General features: G+C 42.3%; 1 protein-coding gene across 3 annotated transcripts in view; it reads left to right on the forward strand.

Annotated features, from left to right (window-relative positions):
• Nucleotides 1-12,272, forward strand: part of SOCS2 (suppressor of cytokine signaling 2) — a 35,619-nt gene extending 23,347 nt beyond the window's left edge. The window contains exons 4-5 of one of the 3 annotated variants that reach the window (XM_073651697.1): nt 7,844-7,942; nt 12,233-12,272. In XM_073651697.1, coding sequence (XP_073507798.1) covers nt 7,844-7,942; nt 12,233-12,257 — 124 coding nt within the window. In that variant the 3' untranslated portion in view covers nt 12,258-12,272. Of the gene's footprint in view, nt 1-7,843; nt 7,943-8,111; nt 10,108-11,438; nt 12,168-12,232 lie in introns of those variants that run through there. The other 2 variants (XM_073651695.1, XM_073651696.1) reach the window with 2 other exon arrangements.
• The last annotated feature ends 3,761 nt before the right edge of the window (nt 12,273-16,033 follow it).

Raw genomic sequence — 16,033 nt, forward strand, 5'->3', positions numbered from 1 at the left:
ACCTATGTAATTGCATTTGAATTTCTTGCCAATTAAAAGGAGAAAAAAAAATAGGAGGCATTACTTATTGACTGACCCTCGTACAACCACATTAAAAACCCTAAACCACATCTTGTCATGTGCTAACTAATTAATCAAAATCATGTGTAGCAAACATGAGGGAACAACCCCCACAGTCAGAGTAGGAAAAGAAGAGAAAAGAAAAAAAAAACAAAACCCCAGATAACATATATCTCGATGAAGTGTATCAATGCTCTATGACTAAGGACGCAGTAGGCGCCAGAAACGCATCAGAGCGGTTCCTGTACCACATCATCCATACTGTATATAGGTGATTGTGGGGGCATTATACTGCATATAGGTGGCTGTGGGTTACACAGGGGACATTATTTGTTAGAGCTCTCTCCATATGTGGTAGATGTTAGTTATATTATGTTTGGGGCACCAGTATCTAACAGCAGCATAAAGAACGGAGCTCCCATGACTGCTGTTAACCATTTTAATGCTGCTTGCATTCTGATTTTGGAGTATAAATGGAGTGGTTACTGTTGCTTGTCTTCAACGGCTTCTATCAGCCCCCTGCGACGCACTGATGGGTTACCATGGCAGCCTTAGGCCTACTGAAGGCCTCTGTCACTGCCATGTTGGTACCCCTGTGAAGCTTTGCCACTGAGCATCATAGTAGACTTGGGTTTTTCACTACATAAAGCAATGCTATAGAAATACAGTATATAATACTAGTATTCACAGGTTGAAGTCCCTGAAAGGGAGTAAAGAATGAAGTACCGTATTTTCCGGACCATAAGACGCACCTAGGTTTTAGAGGCATAAAATAGAAAAAAATGTAAGCCAAAAATGTGGTCATGATGCCCTGTTAAGGGGGAGGGGGTCTGCTGCTGACACTGTTATAGGGGTAATGTCCCCCAATTCTGTTAATATCCCCCATCCTGGTATATATGGCCCCCTCCTTCCTGTTTTACGTGGCCCTCATCCCCATCCTGATACAGTGGTGACCAAAAGTATTGGCACCCCTGCAATTCTGTCAGATAATACTCAGTTTCTTCCTGAAAATGATTGCAATCACAATTTCTTTGGTATTATTATCTTCATTTAATTTGCTTGCAAGGAAAAAACACAAAAGAGAATGAAGCAAAAATCAAATCATTGATCATTTCACACAAAACTCCAAAAATGGGCCAGACAAAAGTATTGGCACCCTCAGCCTAATACTTGGTTGCACAACCTTTAGCCAAAATAACTGCGAACAACCGCTTCCGGTAACCATCAATGAGTTTCTTACAATGCTCTGCTGGAATTGTAGACCATTCTTCTTTGGCAAACTGCTCCAGATCCCTGATATTTGAAGGGTGCCTTCTCCAAACTGCCATTTTGAGATCTCTCCACACTTGTTCTCTGGGATTCAGGTCTGGACTCATTGCTGGCCACCTTAAAAGTCTCCAGTGCTTTCTCTCAAACCATTTTATAGTGCTTTTGGAAGTGTGTTTTGGGTCATTGTCCTGCTGGAAGACCCATGACCTCTGAGGGAGACCCAGCTTTCTCACACTGGGCCCTACATTATGCTGCAAAATTTGTTGGTAGTCTTCAGACTTCATAATGCCATGCACACTTTCAAGCAGTCCAGTGCCAGAGGCAGCAAAGCAACCCCAAAACATCAGGGAACCTCCGCCATGTTTGACTGTAGGGACCGTGTTCTTTTCTTTGAATGCCTCTTTTTTTTTTCCTGTACACTCTACGTTGATGCTTTTTCCCAAAAAGCTCTACTTTTGTCTCCTCTGACCAGAGAACATTCTTCCAAAATGTTTTAGGCTTTCTCAGGTAAGTTTTGGCAAACTCCAGCCTGGCTTTTTTATGTCTCGGGGTAAGAAGTGGGGTCTTCCTGGGTATCCTACCATACAGTCCCTTTTCATTCAGACGCCGACGGATAGTACGGGTTGACACTGTTGTACCCTCGGACTGCAGGGCAGCTTGAACTTGTTTGGATGTTAGTCGAGGCTCTTTATCCACTATCCGCACAATCTTGCGTTGAAATCTCTCATCAATTTTTCTTTTCCGTCCACATCTAGGGAGGTTAGCCACAGTGCCATGGGCTTTAAACTTCTTGATGACACTGCGCACGGAAGACACAGGAACATTCAGGTCTTTGGAGAAGGACTTGTAGCCTTGAGATTGCTCATGCTTCCTCACAATTTGGTTTCTCAAGTCCTCAGACAGTTCTTTAGTCTTCTTTCTTTTCTCCATGCTCAATGTGGTACACACAAGGATACAGGACAGAGGTTGATACAACTTTAATCCATGTTAACTGGCTGCAAGTGTGATTTAGTTATTGCCAACACCTGTTGGATGCCACAGGTAAGTTACAGGTGCTGTTAATTACATGAATTAGAGAAGCATCACATGATTTTTCAAACAGTGCCAATACTTTTGTCCACCCCCTTTTTTAGGTTTGGTGTGGAATTGTATCCAATTTGTCTTTAGGACAATTATTTTTGTGTTTTTTCATTGAAGACAAATTAAATGAAGATAATAATACCAAAAAATTTGTGATTGCAATCATTTTCAGGAAGAAACTGAGTATTATCTGACAGAATTGCAGGGGTGCCAATACTTTTGGCCACCACTGTATGCATGGCACCCCAATTCCCCATTATGGTATGCATGGCCCCCTCAGCCCTCTTCCATGGCACCCTTCATCCTGTTATGTATGGCCCCCCTCACACCGATCCTGGTATGTATGGCACCTTTATCACTCTTCCTGGTATGTATGGTACCTTCATTCCTTTTCCTGGTATGTATGGCACTCTTCATCCCTGTATGTATCGCTCCCCTCATCCTGGTATGTATGACCCCCTTCATCACTGTATGCATAGCCCCCCTCATCCTTCATCCCTGTATATATGGCCCCCTTCATCCCTGTATGTATAGCCCCTTCATCCCTGTATGTATGGCCCCCTTCATCCCTGTATGTATGACCCCCCTCATGCTTCATTCCTGTATGTATGGCCCCACTCATGCCTCATCCCTGTATGTATGACCCCCCTCATCCTTGTATGCATGGCCCCCTTCATCCCTGTATGTATGGCCCCCCCTGATCCCCGTCACGCTGCACAGAAAAAAATAAACAATCATACTCACTCTTGAGTGGTAGAGAAAGGTGAGCCTTCAGAACCAAATCCTCTGGTGGGCCCAATGTTTTTCAATCTGAAACAGCTTCTCTGTGGGAGTTGTATTTCACCACAGCCATATTCTTTAGCTCAGTCAAAGGACTGGCATAGAGGGAAACCGTATCTACTCCGGCTGTCATTTCTCCGTCACTAGGTTTCGCCCATTGTCACACACGACCATGCATGGCTGTATGTTCAGCGGTAAGAGCCACAGATCAGGCTGCTGTGTTACAACTGCAGCGCTGGGCGGTTTGTCACCTAAGCATTAAGCATGTTATCTTCAGCACAGCCTGTTGCCGCTTGGCCAAGGCAGTGCTGCAGTGCTTTCAGCTTGTGACTGATGTGGTCAATTCAAAGATGGAGGCTGAAGAGGACGGGGAGGTTGAGGAGGATGAGGTTCAGGAGCTGTAGACTGTGGGGGCAACCCTGATTGACCTAGGTCCTGCGATCCTTGGCGTCGGGAGAACGTGTTCCGTTCCAAGGTCCGACTGGGTCCCAGCTTCCACTATGTTAATCCAGTGTGCTGTCAGCGAGATGTACCGTCCCTGCCCACAAGCACTTGTCTATGTGTCCGTGGTTAGGTGGACTTTCCCGGTAACTGCGTTGTTGAGGGCACGGCTAATGTTTTGGGACACGTGCTTGTGTAATGCGGGGACGGCACACCGGGAGAAATAGTGATGGGGACCGAGTGCCGAGGAACGGCCGCCGCCATCAGATTGCGGAATGCTTCCATCTCCACGAGCCTAAAAGGCAACATTTCTAGTGAAAGCAGTCACGAAATGTGGGAATTTAGTACTGTGGCCTGTGGGGCGTTGGCTGTGTATTTGCGCTTGCGTTCCAAGGACTGGGGTATGGACAACTGAATGCTGCGCTGGAACAAGGACGTGGACGTGCTTCCTGATGCTGCTACTTGAGAGTGTGCAATGACAGGTGCAGGGCAGGAGGCATCTTCTCATGCACCATGGACAGGGGATTGGCTTGCATGCACAACAGCGTAAGAAGCAGTGGTGCCACCCGCAGACACTGTTCCTGGACCCTGGGGTTCAGTCCACAAAGTCAGGTGCTTTGCTGCCATGTGGTGGTGGTAAGGCTGGTCGTTTTGCCACCCCTGCTGATGCTGGCCTGGCTAGTGGTGCAAATGGCCTTCTTGGGGTTATCGGCAGAGTCTTTAAAAAACAACCAGACTCGGGAAGACCTAACAGTTGTACTGGCAACTTCCTTCATGTTTGTGTTACGGGGAATGATTGCCTGCCTTCTTTCTGCGGCCACCACACTGCTTCTTCCTGCCAGTTGGGGTCCTCTGCCTCCCTCCCCCTGTGTGCTGCTCTCCTCGCTCTGCATATCCTCCTGCCAGGTTGGGTCAGTTACTATATCATCCACCACCTCGTCTTCTACTTCCGCACTCTGGTCCTCCTCCTGACTTTCTGGCAATTGTGTCTCATCATCGTCCACCTCTTGTGACACTTAACCACCATAGCCTTCGTGTTACCGTAGCTGCTCAATTATTTGGGCATCGCTACATGCGATCTCCTCTTGCCACGCTTAAAGTGGACCAGACGAGAGGCCCGAATCTATAAATGGAAAAGTGAACAGCTCTTCGGAGTGTCCAAGTGTGGGATCAGTTGTCTCCGGGCACTCGACATAGTGGGAGGAAGGAGGTTCAGGGTGAGGAATATGCAGTCCAGACTCAAAGCTACTGAGACTTGACCGTGTGGTAGACAAGGTGGTGGTGGTGGCTAAGTGACTGGAAGCATTATCTGCTATCCAACCAATAACCTTTTCACACTGCTCTGTGTTCAATAGTGGTGTTCTGGGGTCCCCTATTAATTGGGACAGGAAGGTTGAGCAAGAAGATGTGGGTGTTTGTTGTGGCACAATTTCAGCTTGCCCACAGCCTCGGCCTCTGCATTCACCATCACCATCACGTCCAGTTCCCCGTCTCTTGCTACGTGCCTTGCCCATTTTAAATGGAGGACAATATCTTCCATGCTCACTACAAATGACTGAATTTGGAGCGAACTTATATGTGATCCATGTGATGGACAAACGACAGTTTTAAATACCTGGCCTGTAGGTAACTATTTTGAACAGCAAACTGATGTCAATTGCTTCACTGACACACTGAAAAAAAAATTTAATGGAGGCCAGAAATGGCAGTATTTTCTGAAAACGTATATGTGATCCGTGTGACGGAGAAAACACAGTTTTAAATACCTGGCCTGTAGGTAACTATTTTGAACAGCAAACTGGTGTCAATTGCTTCACTGACACACTGAAACAAATTTTTAATGGATGCCAGAAATGGCAGTATTTTCAGCGCAATTATATGTGATCCGTGTGACGGACAAACCACAGTTTTAAATAGCTGGATTTTTAGCGCTGTAATATGGAAAGGACCTGGCTGTATTCTGCAGTGCCAGTAAGCAAATGGCGCAGAACAAGGGTGTTCTCTGGATTGATTTTTAAGCAAATAATGAGGATTAAGATCCAAAAAAAATTATTCCTGGCCCCTGAGATCTGGACCTATTTCTAGAAATATCTAACAGAAGCAGAAGGCAGAACTGGAATGGAGCCTCTTGTGCTATGTGTACTGCAGTCTGCTATATACCCTGCCTGTCTATATACACTGCCTGCCTGATATCTCTGCAGATGGATTAGTCCTCAGAAGGACTGTTTGTTGAGATGGATATGTGTCTCTAATATAGTTTGGTACACCTACACTAACTAGAAACAAGCAAATCTCTCCCTAGCTCAGCAGCACCTCTCCCTACACTGATTGATTCAGGAGTGACTGTGACGAGCATGGCGGTGCCAGGTCTGAAATAGACCTGATGACGCTGTGCGGCCAGCCAATTACTGTAATGCCACAACCAACATGGCTACGGCATTACAGTGAGTGGCAGGCAATCCCTGCATGTTCATTGGCACTCTAAAGAGCGCCAAACATGCAGGGAGGGAGACCCGAGCTCCCACCGAGCAACCCCGGAAATACTCGGCAAGTGCCGAGCATCTCGAGCAGTGAGATGCTCGGGCGAACAGCGAGCAGTAGCGAGTATGCTCGCTCATAACTATTCAAAACCAGCTCTTCCTACCCCCAAAAAACACACAAGCCCTAATCTAGCCATGTCGATGGAAAAATAAGTCCTTTAAGGTGATAATGATTCACTGAAAAACAAAATTGGTTTTGAAAAAAAAAAAAAGCAAGTTGCTGATGTGTATTACATGGGTCTGCACTCAGTGAGATACAGCATGTGTGTAAGGCCTTATTCTGACTGCCGTCAGTCACATGCGTGTTCTGTGGTTTTCCCAGACAGAACATGTAGCCATTATAGTTTATGGAGCTGTTCACATGTCTGTGGGGTTTTTTTGTGCACTGAGTGATCTGCACAACAATCAGAACATCATGATTTAAGTCTGAGTCATAGATCAAATTACCCATACACTTCAATGGGTCTGTGAAAATCACTGACAACACACAGATGGCATCAGTGAGTGAACTGTGCTGTCTGTGATTAACATTGCAATGAACAGGAGAGGCTTTGTAATGTACTTACATATGTTTTAAGCAGTGAAGATCATTCATAAAACCTTACACACTGACTAAACTCTGATGAACAACTGTCCAAGTTTTTCTGTATGATAAAAATGAGACATGTTCAAGGCCTAATAAAGAGCACAGCTGCAAGAACACAACTAGCAAGGAGTAAGGCTATGTTCACATGTTGCATTTTTGCTGGGTTTGTTGTACCAAATTTTAAGCAGCGTTTTACAGTACCAACAAAGTCAATAAGATTTAAGAAATCTCATGCACACACATTGTTTTTTTTTACTGACTGATTTGGAAAACTGCTGCGTTTTTGCAAACTGCAGCATATCACTTCGTTCTTCGTTTTTGCAGCGTTTTTCCACCCATAGAAAGCAATTGGTAAGTGCGAAAACTCTGTAAAAAACGCAGGTATCAGGTTTTGCTACATTTTTAATGAAAAAAAGCCAGTGCAGCAGTATGTGAAACTCATTTATTTTTGTGATTTTCCAAAGTTGAAACTATAATGTCTTTGTGTTCATGGCAGTTGAGAATGGCAGTTAGGATTAGCACAGTTTAATTAAATTAGTGGTGTGTGCAAAGTAAACATTGGCAACCAAGGTGTGAAATTGAACAATGCCTGTGGCTGACCAAAGTGTGAAAGTAAACAGTGTCCTACAAGCTCAATTCTCAGTTAATGTTTTAGGGAAACTATTCCTGACCAATTCACCTTCCCCCCCACTGTTACTTCTATAATCGTGTATTTTTTCATTAACTTTTTTGTTCAGAATAGTCACTATTATTTCAGACATCTTTTTCCATTAAATAATTTGATCAAATTGCCCTTTTTCCAAAAATGGTTTTATGGTTTCACATATGTCTTGCATTGGTGACCTGTCTATCTGGCCACTTACAATATTAGGGAAATCAATCTGAAAACTTCCTTGAACTAATTCTAGTACGTGATTCTAGTGGCTTTTTTTAACATGTATAAATTGTTATTTATGCAATAATTATTTTTTGAACCTTCATTGAGAAACCTTTACTGATAAAAAATGTAATTGTCTTTAACCCTCTGTCAGGAACAACTGATCTGACAGGTGCAGCTCTTTTAGTTTCATTTCTCCCTCCTCACCAGATTGTCAGGAAATCCAACATCCCCAATACCTCAGGAGAGCAGATATAACTGTGCTGGCTTCTCAGACACATTGTTCCCGAACACGTCACAATATATAAGGTTGGTATTTTCTGTTTTTAGCCATCACAATTGTTAATTTAACTTGTTTTATGAATGGATAGTGCAAAGTTTGTGGATATTTCATTGAAATAAGTATGGTTTTCTTACAAATGAAAGTGTGCTTCTCAGGCACATTGTTTCCAAACACATATTCTCTTTCTTGCTTCAGATTATCTGCTGAAATTGAGAGGAAAATGTAGGATTTGTCAAAACCTCTTTATGTTGATGAAGTGAAGATGCTGTTAGATGATGCAGACCCCACACTGCATGAGGATTTAGGAGAAGAAAGTGAGATTCATTCTCATGATGAGGTGGAAGAATGTGAAATTGATTCTGAAACAGAGCAAGATGGTGAGAGTGATGAGGATGAAGAAGATATAGAAACATATTATATGGGAAAAGATAAAAAACCAAATGGAGCAATAAGCCACCCATGTAAACGAAACATAGGGAACATCAAAACATTCTCACTCACCTTCCTGCAGTCAAAGGAACAGCAGGGAATGCTAAAACTGCAGCGAAATGCTGGAATAGTTTATTCACAGATGACATTCTTGACTCTTATCACATACACAAATCAATATGTAGACATTATAAAGGACAAGTTCATCTGCAACAGAATCATCAAGCCCACAGATGAAATAGAACTGAGGGCTTTTTTTGGATTGTTATACCTTGCAGGAGCTTATAGGGCAAATCACCAAAGTTTGGAGGAACTTTGGGGTATAGATGGTGATGGAATAGAAAAATTTGGCCTTATGTGTTTAAAAAGATTCAAGATTCTAATTCGTTGACTTTGGTTTGACAACAGAACTACCCGAACCCAACGTAAAACATATGACCGGCTTGCTCCGATTTGCGATTTATTCCAAAAATTTGTTGAAAATTGTAAGAAAAGCTATTGCCCTGGGGAGAACGGCACTATTGACGAAATGCTCCCTGGTTTTCGTGGCAGATGTGTATTTCGTCAACACATTCCATCAAAGCCTAGCAAATACGGAATTAAAATGTATGCCCTTGTTGATGCCAGGAAGACCTACACATACAACCTTGAAATTTATGCAGGAAAATAGCCAGAAGATCCATACCTTGTCAGCAAAAAACCCAGTGATGTTGTGAAAAGAATGGCTGAGCCCTTATTTGGATCGGGTCACAATATAACAGATGACAATTGGTTTTCAAATTGTGATCTGATTGATTATCTGAAAATGCAGAATCTTTCATATGTAGATACTGTAAGAAAAAATAAAAAAGAATTGCTGCCACAGTTTGTAAATGTGAAAGGGAGAAAACACTCCAGCAGTATGTTTGCATTCAGTAATGGCAAGGTTTTGGTTTCCTATGTGCCGCGCAAAAAGAAAAATGTAAATCTTGTCTCAACGCTTCATGATGATGATGCCATCAATCTTGGGTCTGAAGCACAAAAAAAGTGGAAATAATTACATTTTATAATGCAACCAAAGGGGGTGTTGATACAGCTGATCAGATGTGCTCAACTTTTAGCATCAGCAGAAACTCCAGGCACTGGCCAATGGTCATATTTTTCACTATGTTGAATTTCGGTGGTATAAATTCACAAGTGATTTACCTTGAAAACCAGCTTGAACCACTCGGTAGAAGAGCTTATCTGAAAAAATTGGCCCATGAACTAGTGCTTGGAGAGCTACGCAGGAGAAGTATGAAAACTATCGGTATCCCCTCTAGCTTTCAAGGTCGGCTCAAAAGATTCCGCCAAGAAGATGATAGTGAAAATTCACCACCTCTACCTCCTCCCAAAAGAAGGAGATGCACCACCTGCACCACGGAAAGCGGAATCAGAAGGATTTCTAATTATCAATGTCACAAATGTCATAATGCAATCTGCCTGACACATGCAAAAATGATGTGTAATTCTTGCTCTTTGCTCTGCAAATGTGTTTTTTTCTGGTGAACCTTTAACATCTAATTCTGAATAACTATGTGTCTAATACTATTTTAGTAGCTTTTTGTAGGGGAAGCTTTTTCCCCTACATTTACTTTTTAATAAGAGTTATGCGTTGAAAACTGGGGGCTATTTGGCGGGAGTTGGGAAATGTGTGTACTTTTAGAATTATTACTTTTATGGTAAGTAAATGAGGGTTTTTTTGCACCTGATTATGTGTACTGTCTTTTATTACATCCTTATGAAGGTCACTGATCACTTTTAGAGCACGGAAATTGAGAAAATTAGATATTATAGGCATTTTTCTAGGCTGCGCCTAACAGGCGCATTGTACCTGAACTCGTTAGTGAAGGCATTGTTCCTGACGGAGGGGAAATGCCAAATGAAAATTCCATCAGTGCCAGTTTTTACCTTCAGTGTTTCATCATTAATTTTCAAGCATGAACTGAATAATTAAATAAATTACAAAGCTTCTTCTTTCTATTATGATGCTAAAGGGAACCTTACAACTGATACATGCTGCCCAGTCCATGGGCAGCAGGTATCAGTCACTGTCTGTATGAACACATCCAGTTATGTTTGACTATGAAACGCTGAGGCGTTTCGGAGAAAAACATACTTTTAAAAGCCACCAGGGAGCAAGACTGTGCTATAGACTACTCAAACAGGCTGGTCCCCAGTGGCTCCTCCCTGCCCGCTGCCTTGGATTGAAAGGTCTCTGTGCACGTGCAAAGCTGCTGGGGACCCTCCTGTCTGACTAGTCTACAGCGCGAATCAGTGAATATGAATAGCGGTACCAGAGCACCAATAACAGGGCAAAAATATTAAAAGGACTGATTTATTAATACACAACTTCACAAGGTTAGTAGCAATCCCCACACCCCTCTAACAATTTCAATACTGAGTCACCCATTGCGCCTTGTTCTCTCCTCTCTTTACATATGTAGTCTACAGCGCGGTCTCGGTCCCCGAAGGCTATTAAAGTATGTTTCAGAATCAAACATAACTTGTCTGTGTTCATATAGCCAGTGACTGATACATGCTGCCAACGGATTGAGCAGCATGTATTGGGTGTGAGGTTCACTTTAAACCTAATGTTCTGTTTGGGTCTGTTGACCCGAAAAAAAGTTTGTAAAGCTGCAGATTATTTATTATGAGGATCTGCAAATCGTGGTTAGGCAAGTTTGTTTATGGGTAGGTGTTGTTATGAGTGTTGTTGTTGTTGTTTTTTAACTCTGTATGAAATAATAATTGTTACATACGTACTGTTTGGGTCAATGTGACCCAATAGTATTTTATACAGATCTCCTGCCATATTTTCAGTAACATAAATGATTTATAGTATCATTATGGATTATTTATTGCATCTACTATAGTTTATCAATTTTTCCAGTTCCTGCCAGTCTGTGCGCTTGATACATTTGCAAAGTTTCTGCAGATGGATTGGCTGTGAGTACTGGTCTGTGCAGGTCTGTTTCACTGTAGTATATAAGCTCTTATTGTTGCTACACTGGTTAGTGTTTGTTGCAATTTTATTATTATTATTATTATTATTATTGTTGTTTATTCATATAGTGCTATTTTATTCCACAACGCTGATTTAACCCCGTGAAAGTCATGTGTCCATTATTTGGATGGCTGGATAAAAATGTGGCGAAGACGTCCATTGAGTGAAGCTGAATTGTAAAAGCTTGCCAACGCCTCCGATTCTGAAGAAGATATCCAACTGGAGAAAGTGTCCGAAGATAAGGACCACATAAGTGGCAGGGAAAGTGATTACGAGAATTCTGATTCTAAAGTTGAACCTGATGAGGCACGATACCCAGACAACTAGTCCAATGCAAGCAATTCAGACTAAAAACAAAAATGTAATTTGGAACTTGCAGCCTTCTGCCCAGGCAGAAAAATTGTCCTCTGCTAACATCAGATAATTCTCTAATAACTAGCCGCTATTAGAGAAGTGTGGGATAAATGGATAGAGATTCTTCCAAAATTATACAATACTGGTAAAAATATCACTGTGGATGAACAACTTGTGGCCTTCTGAGGTAGGTGCCCATTCAAACAGTATATACCGAGTCAGTCGGCAAAGTACGGCATCAAGATATAGACACTTTATGACAACTAGACTAGACAAATACACTTGATCAACTAATAGCTCCGTATAGCTACTAATAGCTACGTACACAAGCAAATGGAAAACCAATCGGTGGCTAATAGTTTTATTTTATAACATTCTTGATGTATCTGCCTACAATGCATTTGTTTTATGGCGTGAAATAAACCCTGATCGGAACCCCAAAAACTGCATAAACGAAGACTCTTTTTCGAAGAATTAGGAAAGTCACTTGTTATGCCTTCTATTTTAGGAAGAAAAGTAAAACCTCAAAGTGAAGGAGCAGCAGCCATAGTAAACCGCATCCAGCAGCATGCTCAACAAAGCACTATGAAAAGCCTAAAGAGGAAAAGATGCAGCATTTGTCAATCTTCGTGTGATAAAACAAGTATTACATGTTCTAGTTGTAGTAAATATCTATGTTAAGCACATGTGAGTTATTTCTGTGCAGAATGTAAGAATGCCTGAATATAGCAATACGGGAACCTGTACAACCCTTTGCTTTATTTTCTTTAGAAAACAGAAGTTTTGATTTTCATTTTTCATTTGTTTTTGACCAATCATGTTCACATACAGTTAAATAATGCAACTGGTATTCAAATAATCCGCTTAGAGTAGCTAAATGTCAAAAATAACAGACTTTAATACTCCGGGTCATATTGACCCGAACAGTACAAGTGTATAGCAAATACGAACAGAACAGGGTTAAATACGAACAGCACATACAGTGGTGACAAAAAGTTTTGCTTTTTTTTTAAAGTTTGCTTACTTCTGTCTGGTTGTTGTGATGCCATTTTCCTGGTGATTTTAGTTAACCAGAAGCAAATGGTTGTCAGCTATAAGGAGTCAGGACGAAAATTGTGTTTGACATTGTTTTATCCCTTTATGTGTTAGTTTTCAACATTTGCTGGGCCAAACGTTTTGTATATTTTGTCATGGGTAGTCGAATTTTACCAATTTTTTTTTTTTTATGTACCATGTTTTTAGGTTAAAACATGGCAAAGACAAAGACAAATTTATCACCAGATGTCAGGAAGCTTATTATTCTGAGAGTGAAGTCAGGCAAAAGCCAAAAAGAGGTAGTTATGGAATTCAACTGTTCTCAGAGTCAAGTGTCATGTACACTGTGTGCAGAATTATTAGGCAAGTTGTATTTTAGAGGATTATTTTTATTATTGATCAACAACTATGTTCTCAATCAACCTAAAAGACTCATAAATATCCAAGCTTAATATTTTTGGAAGTTGGAGTGTTTTTTTTTTTTAGATTTAGCTATCTTAGGAGGATATCTGTTTGTGCAGGTAACTATTACTGTGCAGAATTATTAGGCAACTTAATAAAAACCAAATATAATCCCATCTCACTTGTTTATTTTCACCAGGTAAACCAATATCAGTGCACAAAATTTAGAAATAAACATTTCTGACATGCAAAAACAAAAACCCCAAAAATTAGTGATTAATATAGCCACCTTTCTTTATGATGACACTCAACAGCCTTCCATCCATAGATTCTGTCAGTTGCTTGATCTGTTTTCGATCAACATTGCGTTCAGCGGCCACCACAGCCTCCCAGACACTCCGAGAGGTGTACTGTTTTCCCTCCCTGTAGATCTCACATTTTATGATGGACCACAGGTTCTCTATGGGGTTCAGATCAGGTGAACAAGGGGGCCATGTCATTATTTTTTCTTCTTTTAGACCTTTACTGGCCAGCCACGCTGTGGAGTAGTTGGATGTATGTGATGGAGCATTGTCCTGCATGAAAATCATGTTTTTCTTGAACGATATCGACTTCTTCCTGTACCACTGCTTGAAGAAGTTGTCTTCCAGTAACTGGCAGTAGGTCTGGGAGTTGAGCTTCACTCCATCCTCAACCCGAAAAGGTCCCACAAGTTCATCTTTGATGATACCAGCCCATTTCATCAGTCCATAAAACCTTTGAAAAATCAGTCTTAAGATATTTCTTGGCCCATTCTTGACGTTTTATCTTATGTTTCTTGTTCAAAGGTGGTCGTTTTTCAGCCTTCCTTACCTTGGCCATGTCCCTGAGTATCGCACACCTTGTGCTTTTTGATACTCCAGTAACATTGCAGCTCTGAAATATGGTAAAACTGGTGGCGAATGGCATCTTGGCAGCTTCACGCTTGATTTTCCTCAATTCATGGGCAGTTATTTTGCGCCTTTTTTGGCCAACACGCTTCTTGCGACCCTGTTGGCTATTTGCCATGAAACGCTTGATTGTTCGGTGATCACGCTTCAAAAGTTTGGAAATTTCAAGACTGCTGCATCTCTCTGCAAGACATCTCACAATTTTGGAGTTTTCAGAGCCCGTCAAATCTCTCTTCTGACCCATTTTGCCAAAGGAGAGGAAGTTGCCTAATAATTAAGCACACCTTATATAGGGTGTTGATGTCATTAGACAACACCCCTCCTCATTACAGAGATGCACTTCACCAGATTTACTTAATTGGTAGTTGGCTCTCAAGCCTATGCAGCTTGGAGTAGGACAACATGTATAAAAAGTATCAAAGTGATCAAAATACGCATTTGCCTAATAATTTTGCACGCGGTGTATATTAAAGAAAGAAAAAGAAGGTTATGGAACAGCTGACAAACCTAGAAGTGGACGACCACGGAAAACTTCCTCCAGAGTTGATCACATTATTAAGAAAAAGTCAGTATCTGATGTCCATAAAAGTGCTGTACAGATTTCACACGAAATGAAAGAAGAATATGAGGTCAAAGTGAGTCGCCAAACTGTAATGCGATGGCTAAAAGCAGTAGGGTTGTATTCAAGGGTTCCAGTCCAGAAGACTTTCATCTCTGCAAAGAACCGGAAGGTCCGACTTGAGTTTGTCAAAGAACACAGTCAATGGAAAGCGACAGATTGGTCTAAGGTTTTGTGGTCGGATGAATGCAAGTTCAATCTGTTTGGTAGTGATGGCAAGCACTATATGCACCACCCAGTTTGAAAACGTAATGGTGTAAGGTACCAAACACCTACAGTGAAACATGGTGGTGGCAATATCATAGTTTGGGGCCGCTTTTCTGCATCTGCCATTGGCCCTCTGCATAGAATTGATGGAAATATGAATGCTACCATGTACAAGGATATACTGGAGAATGTTATGCTACCACATGGTAAAGCCAAAGTAGGCAGGGGATGGAAATTCCAGCAAGACAATGATCCTAAACACACATGCAATTTAGTCAAAAATTTGTTAGCAAAGAAAAATGTTCACCTGTTGTAATGGAGAAGCCAATCACCTGATTTAAACCCTATAGAGAGCACCTTTGGGATGAGTTAGGGCGATGAGTTGGGGCCCATACCCATAGCAATAAAGATGAATTGTTTGCAGATTTGCAAATGGAATGGAGCAAGATCCCTCAAGATATCTTGAATATCCTAGTGGCTTTGATGCGCCCCCTGGGCCATGTGAGTGTGGAGATACCCGGAACCGGACCCGTTGTGGATGCTGGGGGTTGTAGTCCTTGCGTGGCGGGGACCCGGTCCCGTGGCTCAGGGTGGTCAAACCGAATGGCAGTCTGTTTGTTGTATTTTAAATGTCCGACTACGCCACTCGTGGATTGCGGTCAGGATGAACCGCCGCTACAGGGCAGACCGCTGAGGTTGGGGTTGTGGTTGCAGCAGAGGATAGTATAACTCCCCACGGGAGGAGTATAGCCTCAGGGCAGTAAATAGGGACGTTGGTGGTGATGGTGCTCGGGAGCAGCAGTAACCACACAGAGTCTGTCATGCAATTCAGGGTCTTTACTGTTGGTGGTATTAAGGGACCCGTCCGGAATACCGGTTAACAATCGAGGCCTGGTCAGTCTGAGAGCAACTGGGAAATCCCGCTGGTCAGGGGGAGTTTGTAGGCCTACCGTGCTGACTTCACTCTTTCTTGGCTATCCTGCTGTAGTGTAGTGGTAGCCCACGTCTCTGAGTGTACCGTGTTGTTCTCACCCGTATGACTGGCGACTCGGGCCTTCCGTACTTCTCACCCCTCCGGGGCAGTAGTGGTCCCTCTCGTGTGGCTGAGCCTCCGGGC

Source organism: Phyllobates terribilis, unplaced genomic scaffold, assembly GCF_046119375.1.
Source record: "Phyllobates terribilis strain yellow unplaced genomic scaffold, ASM4611937v1 Scaffold_11__3_contigs__length_659146591, whole genome shotgun sequence".
Classification (NCBI taxonomy): domain Eukaryota; kingdom Metazoa; phylum Chordata; class Amphibia; order Anura; family Dendrobatidae; genus Phyllobates; species Phyllobates terribilis.